Raw genomic sequence first — 13038 nt, 5'->3', positions numbered from 1 at the left:
AATGCCACAATGCTCTCCATGGATCCAAGGTGCCCTGCAGGATCACAATGGCCCTTTGGCTCCCCGAGGCCCTGAAATGCATCAATGGCCTCTTGGTTCCACAGAGCCACAGCACTTCACACTGGCACCTTGGGACCATGCAGCCCAACAGAACCACAAAGATGTCCGTGGTTCCATGAGGCCACACAGTGTCACAGTGGCCCCTTGGATCCATGGTACTCACAGTGTCACAATGATCCCCTTGGTTCCACAAGTTCCTACAGTGTAACAATGCCCTTTGGCTCCACAAAACCCTGCAGTGTCAAACTGGTCTCCATAGGAAGGAAAGCACAGAGCTCCGCAGCAGATGAGAGGCAGTCACCAGAGACTGAGGCTAGCCAGACTTGACTGTATTGGCAGATTTTGTTTGGGAGAAACCCATGGATATAGGGAATTACAGAGGCAGAATGCTAATTTCAGCCATGGGAGCCTAGATAAGAAAGAGAGTTCTTTTCTATAGGAAGGAATGCACAGAGCCCCAGTGCTTCACAGTCAGATGAGAAGTGGCCCTTGACATGTCAAATTCAGTGGGAGCTGTCAGACAGCCCCCAGGAGTACAAACCAGGCAGACCTGTTCCATGTTCCCTTGATTTTATGGGTGCTCACACTGTCGCAGTGTTCTCCTTGATTCCATGAAATCTTGCAATGTCACAATGGCTTCTTGGTTTCATGAGCCCCAACAGAGACACAAGGGTCCATTGGCTCCATGCGGCCCTGCTGTGTCACACTGTCTCCTTGTTTCTATGGGCCCCACTGTTTGATTACTGACCCTTGCATCCATAGGGCCCCTGAGTTGCACAATGGTCTCCTTGATTCCATGAGGTTCCGTAGTGTCACCGTGGTGTCCTTGGACCTGCATTGTCAGAACTGACCCATGGTTCCATGAGGTTCTATAGTGTCACCATGGTCGCTTGCAGAGGCTGGATGAGATCGATGTCCCAAGACACCTTGGGATGCTCGGAATGCCCGTGTGAGGCCAGGGCTGGGTCAGGCCTTGGCTTGTGGTGGGACAGAGCCCCACCCCCAGCCCTGGCCTGGCAGAGCTGTCAATCATACAGTGGGGGGGAGGGGGGGTGGGTGGGTGATGTTGACCCAGCTCTGATTGGCTGAGCTGTCAATCAATCACACACCAGAAGCTGGTGTCTACCCTGGTTGGACAAGCACCTGGCAGTCCCACCTCAGTGGTGGGCCCATGAAGGCCCAGGGGCTTAAAAGCCAAAGCACGAGGCCAGACCATGATCTGGGTCCTGCATTTTCCTAGGGTTCCTCTGTTCCTGTTGCTAAAGCTCGGTACTGATGTGTGTGTGTTTCTATAGATCTTCTGTCTTTCTGGTGTTCTCTATTTCTTCTCCTTCTACTCTTAAATACCTGGAACATTTTTGGGTAACTTAACATCTTAAGGGCTAAAAGTTTTTAGGATAAATGGCTAAGTTAATGAAGTTAATGCTTTGATAAGAGTTTTCTGTTGAAGTGGTTGTTCTATTATTGTTCTATTATAATATGTTCTATTAAATGCTTTGCTCAAGTTCCTTGATTGTCTATATTTTGCCAGTAAAATTTTGTGTCATTTGGACCTCTTAGCTCACTTGGTTAGAGCATTGTGCTGGTATCACTGAGGCTGTGGGTTCAATCCCCGTGTGGGCCATTCCCTTAAGAGCTGGACTCGATCATCCTTGTGGGCTCCTTGCTACCAAGAATATTCTTTCCATTGTCCGTGTTGAGGATATCTGGTTGGTGTTTCTCCTGTGCACCAAACTCAAGTAAAGGAATCTTTGGTTACCCCTAGCATTTCAGTGTTCTGGGGTGCTCCAGCCCTGCAGGCTCACAATGGCCTCTTGTTTCCATGAGGCTCCATAGTGTCACACTGGCCCTTTGGTTCCATGGGCCCCAACAGTGCCACAATGATCCCCTTGGTTCCACAACTTCCCACAGTATCACACTGGCCCCTTGGTTCCATGAGGATCTGCAGTGTCACACAGGTTGATGCCATTTGTCCTTGCTGCCCCTCACATCCCACTGCCCCACAAACAGCCCTGAGCCACCCGTGAGGGACAGGCCCTGCTGGCCCAGGCTGGGCTCAGGGCTTGGCCTTTCTGCTTCCCCCAGCCAGCCCAGACCTTGCTCAGCACTGCAATTCCCTGCTCAGAGCCTTTGGCTACCTGCAATCCTGGCCTCAAGGAATTGCTCTCAGCAGTCGCTGGGGAGCCTTTGGCACTCCCTGCCCTCAGTGGGGCCCAGTGATGCTCCAGGGGACTTGGAGCTTTGCTTCTGATTTCTTGAGCAGCTTCTTCAGCCTTCTCTCAGTGCCTGAGGGTCCTCAACTCAACCCCAAGTCCACCATGGGTTTGATTAAAATAAGAAAGCACTTCGAGGCTCTTTCTCCAGCTTCAATGGTTTTCAGGTCTTCAGGGCTTGTACAGCTCACTGGAGTCAGTTTAGAATTCTTTTCAAGAGAAGATTTCAAAGTACACTTCATGACTTTTCTTCTTTAATCAAGTGAGTATTTTTTATTTTCCAGTTCAGAGAAGAGCTGATAAAAGCATTCCTCAGGTCATCTTGATGCTGAATATTTCCTTAGGAGGTCTGGGCACAGAGAAGAATGAGCCCCTTGAGGGCTGACCCTGTTTGGACAAGCTCCTCCTCACCCCCAGCCTCGCCATGTCTGACATGGCCCACCTGGCACTGACATCCCTGTGCCCTCCAGCAGATCCTTGTCCCCTGAGCTCTGCAGCTCCATGTCCCAGACGAGTGCACCATGTCCCACCTGCTCTCCTCAAGGCTCTACCTGCACACAGGACCTGGAGAAGTTTCCTGTTGGGAAGGAAAGAATGGCAAAGCCTGAGCAGGTTTCCTGAACTACAAACCCCACTCAGGAACGACCTGCTCAGTCCAGGCTGCCTGGAATGGTGCCACCTTTCCCCAAGGGACAGCGTGAGCAAAAAAGATCTCTGGAAGCAGAATTCTCTGAGTCTTGCAGCTGAATTCTCTGTCCCTGTCCTTTCCCTGAATCTCTGTTGCAGATGGAAGCTGCTGGTGCCATCCTCACCTTTAACCTCTCTCTTGAATGCAAACAGATGTTCCCAGGTGTGTTGAGCAGGATTTGCTCAATGCTTCTAAAAAACTTTTGTCTTCCTTATGGAATGAATCGGCCATTTTGGCACTGAGGGGGCGATGTGGAAGCAAGGAGTCAGTTGTGACCCTGGAGTCCTATGGAACCAAGGGGCCATGGTGACACAGCAGGGCCACATGGATCCAGTGGTCCATTGTGACACTGTGGATCCAAGGAGTCCACTGTGACACTGTGGAAGCTCATGGAGCGAGGGAGGCCATTGTGACACTGAAGAACTTCATGGCACCAAATATCCATGGTGACACAGCAGGGCATCATGGGAACCAAGCAACCTCTGTTGGCAGTAGGGAAACTCATGGAACCAGGGGCCCTTGTGGCACTGTAGAACCAACAGAGCTGCTGCACCTTGTCCCAGCTTCTTGGGAGGCACGCCAAGAGCAGCACCCTGGGAGCCTCGGGAACGCCCCTCTGGGATCCATGGCACACACTCCCAAGGGCTGGAATTTCAGTTCCCAGCCAGGAAAAGATGTTCCTGCCCTTGGAGGAAAAGACCTTAAGAAGGAGCCAAAAGCTAAGTGGAGCAAGGTCTTACAGTGACATTTCACTGCCAGCCTTCAGAACTTCACCCATGGTTGTTGTAGCTCCTGGATTGGGAATTAAATCAGGGCAGGGTCTCTGGTGGCAACTGCCCTGGGTCAAGAGAGACACTGAGAGAGAAACAGAGCAGGGAAAGAAAGGCAGGAGAGAAAGGAGGGCACAGACACAATCAGCTGAGAAGGTGGCACTCTGAAAACAGAACTTCAATTGATTGAAAACGAATGTGACAGAAAGAAATAAATTTGTAGCTTTGGTTTCCTATCAAAACGCATTTTCCTCAATTTCTCACAAACCTGCTCCCAGTGTCATTCAGCCGGGCTGTCAAAAAGTTTTTGTTCTGAGTGAACGTTCCAGGCTGCAGCCACAAGGAGACAGGGAATGGGGATTTTCCTGCTTTTAGAGGAGTTTGACATCCTGAGCTGAGGAGAGGAGGAGGCACCAGAAGAAAAGGGCAGCTGGGCTTCATCCTTACACAGGGAAGAGGGAGGAGAAATTCTTCTGTCCTGTTGACAAGGAGGATGAGGATGATGAGGAGGAGGAGAACGAGGAAGAGGAGGAGGATGAGGATGTGGAGGAGGAGGTGGACCAGGAGAAGGAAGATGCAGAGGAGGACAATGAGGACGTGGAGTAGGAGGTGGATGAGAAGGACGAGGAGGTAGAGGAGGAGGAGGAAGAGGTGGAAGAGGAGGATGCCGATGATGTAGAGGAGGAGGCAGAGGGCGAGGATGAGGAGGACAAGCAGGACGAGGCAAAGGATGAGGAGGATGAGAAAGAGGAGGAGAAGGAGGAGGACAAGGGCATGGTTAGAGGAGGACAACGAGGAGGAGGAAGAGGAGAAGGACGAGGACAAGGAAGAGGAGGAGTTGGATGAGGAGGAGGGCACAAAGGAGAAGGAGGTGGAGGAAGAGGAGGAGGTGGAGGACAAGGAGGAGGAGGCCAAGGAGGAAGAGGAGGAGAAGGAGGAAAAGACATGGAGGAGGACAAGGAGGAGGAGGAGGTGGAGGAGGTTGACAAGGATGAGGACATGAAGGAAGAGGAGGACAAGGAGGAGGAGGAGAAGGAAAAGGATGAGGACATGGAGGTGGAAGAGGAGATGAAGCAGAGGAGGAGGACAGGGAGGAGGAGGACAAGGAGGAGGAGGAGGAGGAGAAGAAGAAGGAGGAGGATGAGGAGGTGGAGGAGGAGGACGCAGAGGAGGAAGATGAGGAGGTGGAGGAAGAAGAGGAAGTTGAGGAGAAGGATGGGGAGGAGGAGGTGCAGGACGAGGAGGATGGGAAGGTGGATGAGGAGGTGGAGGAGGAGGACAAGGAAGAGGAGGACGAGGAAGTGGACAAAGAGGATGAGGAGGAGGACAACGAGGAGGCAGAGGAGAATGACTAGGAGAAGGGGGGTGAGGAGGAGAAAAAGGAGGACAAGGACGAGGAGGAGGAGGATGAGGAAGAGGAGGAGGAGGACCAGACATGGAGGAGGAGGAGAGGGAGGAGGAGGAGGACTTAGAGATGGAGGACGAGGAGGAGGCAGAGGTGAAGGAGGAGGATGAGGACATGGAGGAAGAGGAGGTGGGCATGGAGAAGGAGGAGAACGAGGACATGGAGGAGGCGGAGGAAGATGATGAGGACAAGGAAGACCAGGAGGAGGAGGAGGAAAAGGAGAAGGAGGAGGATGAGGTGGAAGAGGAGACGGAGGAAAAGGATGAGGTGCCAAAGGAGGATGAGGAAGAGGAAGATGATGAGGACATGAAGGAGGAGGAGGAGGAAGAGGAGGGGGAGGACGAGGATGTGGATAGTAGGATGAGAAGAAGGATGAGGAGGACTAGGAGGCTGTTGAGGATGAGGAGGCTGATGAGGATGAGGAGGCTAATGAGGAGGAGGCTGATGAGGAGGAGGAGGAGGATGAAGAAGACAAGGAGGAGGAGGAGGTGGAGGACAAGGAGGATGAAGAGGAGGACAAGGAGGAGGAGAAAGAAGACAAGGATGTGATGGAGGAGGAGGAGGACAACGAGGAGGCGCAGGAGAAGGACAAGGAGGAGGATGAGGACATGGAGGAGGAGGATGACAAAGAGGAGGAGGAGGTAGAGAAGGACGAAGAGGAGGAGGGGGAGGACTAGGACATGGAGGTAAAGGGCGAGGAGGAGGAGAAGGATGAAGAGGAGGAGGACGAGGACCAGGATGTGGAGGAAGAGGAGGTGGACAAGGAGGAGGTGGATGAGGAGGAGGAGAGTGAGGAGGATTAGATGGATGAGGATGGGGAGGACGCGGAGGAGGAGGACGAGGATAGGGAGGATGAGGAGGAAGAGGAAGAGGAGGAGGAGGGTGAGGATGTGGCAGACATGGATAAGGAGGAGGCCAAGAGGGAGGAGGAGGACCAGGAGGAGGATGAGGAAAAGGAGGACGAGGACAAGGACAAAGATGTGGAGGAGGTGGAGGAGGAGTAGGCCCTGGAGGAGGAGGAGGATGAAGAGGAGGAGGAAGACAAGGTGTAGAAGGACGAGGAGGAGGAGGAGAATGACGATGACAAAGAGGAGGAGGACAAGGAGGAGTAGCAGGACCAGGAGAATCCCACCGCTCCCACCACCCGCACAGTGAGCCTGCATTATCCCCATCCCCAAGCCGCAGGTGAGGGCGGAGGCCGAGCTCGCCCGAGCTCCAGCCAGGGGTCTCTGGGAGGATTTTTTGGAGTGTTCAGAGCCGGCAGATCCTGGACTCGAGCCCCGGATATCTCCGGGCTCCCTAAGAGGAGCTTTTGCGGGGGAGAGGAGCCACGACAGCCCCTCGGGAGGGTCCCGGGGGGTCCACGTGGGGATGGCCCGGTACCAACGGGGTGGGACATTGGTTTTGGGGATCCCCGTGAGAGCCGGGGCTGTGGAACGGGGGACCCCCAGGGCAGTGAGAGGGGAAGGGGTGACACTGGAGCTGGGGGACCCCCGGCAGCCCAGAGATGAGGCGGGGACGGGACCCCCCGACCCTGACAGGGGTGTCCTGGGGTGACATCATGATGCTTGTACCCCATCGGTCCGTTTAGCCCAGAAATGAGTTCTGCACCTTTAAGGCTGGTTCTGAGAGCGAAGCGGGGGAAGAAGAAGCTGCAGTTTGTTTTCAGAAACTGCACTCACTCCTCCAATTCCGGCTTCTGAACTGTTGTGATGCCTTAAGAAGCTGGAACAGAGGCCAGACAGAGCTAAGAGGAATAACGTGGATTTTTACTGAAATGCCTTCAAAGGCCACACCCTGGCAGTTCTGGAGCCACAATCATGGCTCTGCCCAGATGGCTCCAAGATAGGAGCATAAAAGGGCTTGGTCTATAACATTTAGTACATTTGCACATAACTGCCCAATTAATAGCTTCAAATTATGAAGTTTAATCCTCCTTGCTTGCTTGCCCACCCTCCTCTTTTCATGTTGTTTGTGCTTTGGGCCTGAAGTTTGACGAGATTGTACTTGAGTCTCCAGCTAGAACAGGATTGTTTTCTTTTCACCACCCTGAGAAAAGATCCCAGTGACACTTAATATAAAGCTAAAGCTGCACATCAAAACAGAACAGAAAATCTTAAAACCTAAGGTATCTGTTGTCTGCTGACAGACAAACAGCAGGACAGAGCTCTCCTTTGCTTTTAGTTAGGTTTTAGCTCGCTGAGGCAGAGAAGTTCCCTGGACTGTGGTTTTTCTTTTTCTTTGAAGCTGTTTAAACCTGCTCTGGACTGAACACCCAAAGAGCACTGGGAACTCGCCTGTGGCTCACCTGGCCGAGCCTGGGCGGTGGCATTTCCAGTGCTGTAGGGACTGATAATGGACTGATAACAGACTGATAAGACACTCATAAGACACTGAGAGCACAGAGCTACAACCCAAGGAGGGACTTTCGGAGTTTGTCACCTATTTTGGAGCAGCAGGAGGTTTTATTGCTTAATATTGTTCCATTTTTGCGCTGGTAAATGCTTTGCCTGTAAAATAACAGGTTTTTTCCACTTTTCTCCAAGGAAATATTTTCCCAACTTGGCTGAGGATGGGGCTGCTGAATCAGCATTCTAGAGGAAACTCCTTTTGGAGGGTTTCAACCAAATTTGCCCTAAACCAGGACAGGGTAGTGAAACGAAGGGGGAACCCCAAGTGGCTGGATTGAGGGGAGGCTGGAGAAGGGGACCTTGGGGACCCCAAAACCTCCCAGAATCCATAAGCAGGACCCTGGAAAGGAGGGATCCCCAGGATGCATGGGATGCCCACCAGCCCTGAGATGGGGAACCAACCATAACCCAAGAGGGATGAGACTGGAAATGGGAAACTCCTGGTGGCTTCTTTTAATTCACTCTTGATTTTTGGACATCAGGTGACTTCTAGAAATGGACATGGGTGGGAGGAATCCCCAACCCAAGGCATTCAAACCTTGTTTTTCCCCAAACCAGGATTTTCCTCAAACCTTCCCCCAGTGACATCCCCCCTGTACTGCCCTGGGTGAACTCAGTCCCAAACCTGACCCTGATCCTGGTCTCAATCTCACTCCACGTGTAGACACACTCACAGTTCTGTATTTTATCTCAGCCCAGCCCCATACTCGATTAGCTCTATACCCAATCCCAACCCCAGCCCTAAAACGAATCCCATGTCTAGCCTTTACCCCAATCCCAGCTCTAATCCAAATCTAAGTCCCATCTCCAACCCAGCCCCACTTCCAGCCCCTTCCTAAATCCTCAGCTCCAAACCAAATCCCAGGTTCAGCCCCTCTGGGGGTTTGGGGGTGTCTCTGTCCCTCTGACACCGATGATGTTTGGGTGGGGTCACAGCAGGGCTGAGAGGGACAGAGACCCCCCCGCCTCCCCAGGTGTGAGAAGGTCGGAGAGCCCACCCAGCCCCGAGCACCCTCAGCGGTGAGAGGGACACAGAGCCCCTGGTCCCCAGCCCTGCACAGACATTGCCTGAGGCCAGAGGGATGGAGACCCCCCGAGCATCCCTCAGGGCAAGGGGATAGAGACCCCCGAGCATTGCCTGGGCTGAGAGGGACAGAGAGGGGAAACCCTCCCAGGCATTTCCTGGGGTGAGAATTATGGAGACCCCCTGGGGAATGGCCTGGGGTGAGAGGGACAGGGACAGCCCCTGGGGAATAGCCTGGAGTGACAGGGACAGGGACAGGGACAGGGACAACCCCCCTAACCCCCTTCCCAAGCATCCCCCAGGGTGAGAAGCACAAAGACCCTTTGAGAATCCCCAGGGGACTGGAGAAAATAAAGTGTGAAGAAATCAAACTTATCTCTGCATAAAATACTTTGATGAATATTTGATTTTCTGACAAGTCACATGTGATGAAAATGCAAACAACTCCCAAACCTGAATAAACTGACAATAGAAGCAATTCTGTGGCAATTCCAAGTTTCATTGGTTCCTGCACAGCTCCAGCTCAGATGCCGGCAGGTTCCAATAAAAGAAAAGCACAAATTCAGCTCAATACAGATATTATTAAAAGGAAGTGGAAGCTGTTATTACCTGTCACAAAGGTTACAGGGATGAAGAGAAAAATGATTCTCATAGTTGGCAAAGCCCCTAAGCCTGGGAATCCAGGAGTTATTTGGGAATTTTGCTACTTGAGCTGGGCTTCTAGTGGGACTTTCAGCAGCCTTGTGTTCTTTACCTTGAGTGAATGAACCTTGTCAGTCTTGCTGGTACCATTTGCTCCCTTTCCTCCAGTGATTTTAACAAACTTTTAAAGCAAGGACAATAAAATGTTTTTTTTACACTGGCCACCCACAACAGCCATTTTTCTCATCAGTTCTCCTGTAAGTTGTTCAGAGGAAGCTGTGTGCAAGTTTCCAAGAGTTCCTCCAGAGAGAACCACAACCTACTCAGAGGAGGAAACCATGCTGTTGTCAAAGGCACTTGGGATCAGACAACAGTGCCCTGAACTCACTGTGCTAAAATAATTTCGCAATCTGGTTAAGAAAATTGTTAGAGAGATGCCTCTGCCCCAATTAAGGTGATATTGAGACTGAATTTAATGTGGATTTTATACTGAATAGTAATGATAAGGTGTAGAGAGAGATGGAAAGAAAGAGAAAGGGAGGAAAGGAAGGGAGTGACAGGCACAGAGACCTTCACTGGAGCAGGGCCAAGTGTGACATTGTCTCGTGTGTGTGCCCTTCCCAGGGTGGGGGTTTTACACCTGAGCCACTTTGGGTAAGGGAGGTGGTGTTCACCCCCTGAGCAGGGATTACCCCACTGTTTCAGGTTTGTCCTGGGGTGACGTTATGATGCTTGTATATCCCCATTCATCTGTTCTGTGCCTTTAAGACCGGCTCTGAAGAGTGGAAGTTTTGTTTGGGTTTCTCTTATCAGGGACACAGAGAAAAGCGGTACATAAGGCTGTTTTTTCACTTCCAGCTTCAGCTTGCTGCTTTTGCTTGCTCTCTTTTTCTGCTCTTGCTTCTGCTCTGCTTTCTGCCTCTGCTTATTAGCTAGCTCTAGCTAAACAGTCCACATTCCTTCCTGAACTGTTTCTCCTCTCCTGTTTCTGTGACCATCTCGAACCTGCTCCGGACTGGGACCCGGGAACACCGAAGGTTTGGCTGCAGCAGCTGGCCCAGCGCCGGAGGGACTGAGAACAGAGCAACCACCCCCCGAAAGAGACTTTCTGATTTTGCCATCTTTCTCAGAGCAGTGTCATCAGGTATTGTTCATTTTGTGTGCTGGGGGGTGCTGGGCCAGTCAAATAAACAGGTTCTTTCCACCTCTCTCCGAGGAATTTTTTCCTGAACCGGTTGGGGGGAGGGGCAGTGTGGGTTTCGCTTTCTGGAGGGGCCCTCCTTTGCAGATTCTTTAACAAATTTGCCCTAAACCAGGACAATGTTGCAATGCAAGATGTAACCAAATGTATGTTTTCAATCCCCATCTTCATCAACTGCTATAAACAGGTGGGGCAATGTTCTTTATCTCTTCCATGACTCACCCCTGATAACGCCCTCCAGGGGAGATATCTTCTGCGAATGGGCCATTGAGTGTCACTGCAGGACTGATAAAATTCCATCATCCCATTGTGGGATGCTCCACCCAGGGGGAGGATCCAAGCATTCCTACCTGGATATAAACTGAGCCTTGCTACAACAGGAGCAGCTTGCCTACTGGATTCCCAGAGAACAAGAGCTCCATAACCAGCACTGGACCTTCAGAGGAAGGCCAGACCCTTCTACAGGGTCACTGCTTGGACAGAATCACGTTCATCTCTCCAACAGGACTAAAGCCACCATTTAATGAGACTGCTGCCATCACCCTGACCAACAGGGTGTCAGGTTATATCCTGACTCTGTCAGTTTAAAGCAGTGTTTCTGTATCATTGCCTTGATCCTAATTTTGTTTTTTAATTGGAATTCTGGCTTAGACTCCCCCCCAGGTTTGCCTTCAATCCGGTGCAAAATTTAGTGCGCTCATTCCTTGTTTTCCTCCCAGAACAGGATTTCCCATTCCTAAAACTTAGCCAGATGGAGGGAGAGACTGCAAGGAAGACTAAGATGCCCCAGGACACCCAGGCAGGTGAGGAGGAAGTCAGTGCCCCTTTCCCCCTCTCTTCTGCTCCATCTCCCAGCCCAGCACAGCCCCCAGCTGCAGGACAACCCTGCTGCCAACACCATCCTACCAGGGATGCACTGGGGGGATCTCCTTCCCCTTCCCTCTGGCTCAGAGGCAAATCCCATCCTCTCCTTGTCTTTCCTCCCCCAGAGAGGAAGCTGAGGATGGAGACCAAGAAGGACAAATGCCCCCAACAGAACCTTGTGGAAGAGGCCATTTTGAGCAGTGCCACGGTGCAGAATTCCAACTGGGAGGAAATGCCTCAGAGATCCCACAGGAAGAGGGGCTCCAAGGCCAATCCAGGGTGCTCTCAGGAGGAAAGACCTTCCCTGAGCCATGAAGGTGGACAGAGCTTCAGCCAAAGCTCAGAGCTGGTGGTCCATGAGCAGCTTCATGATCAGAAGAAGCCCTACAAGTGCTCAGAGTGTGAGAAGAGCTTCAGGCAGAGCAGCGCCCTGATGTGCCACCAGATGATCCACACCGGGCAATGGCCCTATGAGTGTGGGGAGTGTGGGAAGGGCTTCAGCTGCAGCTCCGCCCTCATCATCCACCAACGCATCCACACTGGGGAGAAGCCCTACGAGTGTGCCCAGTGTCAGAAGAGGTTTCAGACCAGCTCCAGTCTCCTCCAGCATCAGCAGATTCACACAGATGAGAGGCCCTTCCGCTGCCCTGAGTGTGGAAAAGGCTTCAAGCGCAACTACACCCTCGTCAGCCACCGGCGCATCCACACTGGGGAGAGGCCCTACGAGTGTCCTGAGTGTCAGAAGAGTTTTCACACCAGCTCTGATCTCCTCCTGCATGAGCGGATTCACACGGATGAGAGACCCTTCCTCTGCCCTAGCTGTGGTAAGGATTTCAAGCGCAACTCCCACCTCATTAGGCACAAACGGACCCACACTGGGGAGAGGCCCTACGAGTGTGGGGAATGTGGGATGAGCTTTAGCCAGAACTCTAACCTGATCTCCCACCAGAAGACCCACACCAGAGAACGACCCTATGAATGTGGGGCATGTGGGAAGAGCTTCAGTCTGAAGTCTCTCTTGAGCTGCCACCAGAGGATCCACACTGGGGAAAGGCCATACAAGTGTGGGGAATGTGGGATGACCTTTAGTAGGAGGCCCCAACTGATCATCCACCAAATGACCCACACTGGGGAGAAGCCCTACAAGTGCCCTGAGTGTCAGAAGAAGTTTCACACCAGTTCTCATCTCGTCCAGCACCAGCGGATTCACACGGTTGAGAGGCCCTTCCGCTGCCCTGACTGCAGGAAGGGCTTCAAGCACAACTCCACCCTCATCACCCACCGGCGCATCCACACTGGGAAGAGGCCCTACGAGTGTCCCCAGTGTGGGAAGAGCTTCACCAGCAGCTCTCACTTGACCAGACACCAACGGAGTCACCAGTAAAAGAAACCCTGCACATGCCCCAACTGCAGGAAGAGTTCATGCACTGCTCCAGCTTTATCCCCCATGGGAGAATCCACGTTGGGAAGAGCCCTGGGGACCCATTTTCCCTGTGATCCATGCTGGGAAGACAGCTGTACCTTTTCCTGCCCCTGCCAATGATATGATGTGGGATGGAAGAACATGAGGGTCTGTCCATGGCCCTGTCATTACATTTACTCCCACCTCAGGTCATTGCTAGGGGCAGGAAAGGGACTCTCTCTCTCTCTGAAGAGAAGGGTGAAATTTCCAGGCAGGGGAAATTGTGGCCAGGCAGACCCAGTGAATTGTGTTTAGTTTTCCCTGTAAATAGTTTTTCTTATCCCTTCTGTTATCAATA

At 52.2% G+C, this 13038-nt stretch overlaps 1 protein-coding gene across 1 annotated transcript; it reads left to right on the top strand.

The window, feature by feature from the left end:
* Positions 1-11417: 11417 nt before the first annotated feature.
* Positions 11418-12662, top strand: LOC141731658 (uncharacterized). The gene is made up of 2 exons (XM_074558070.1): positions 11418-12013; positions 12098-12662. Exons 1-2 carry the CDS (start codon positions 11418-11420, stop codon positions 12660-12662), a joined length of 1161 nt encoding a protein of 386 aa, XP_074414171.1.
* Positions 12663-13038: the final 376 nt, after the last annotated feature.

The sequence above is a fragment of the Zonotrichia albicollis genome, chromosome 24, assembly GCF_047830755.1.
Source record: "Zonotrichia albicollis isolate bZonAlb1 chromosome 24, bZonAlb1.hap1, whole genome shotgun sequence".
NCBI lineage: Eukaryota > Metazoa > Chordata > Aves > Passeriformes > Passerellidae > Zonotrichia > Zonotrichia albicollis.
The sequence above is the reverse complement of the archived record's forward strand: the minus strand, read 5'-3'. Positions and strand labels throughout refer to the sequence as shown.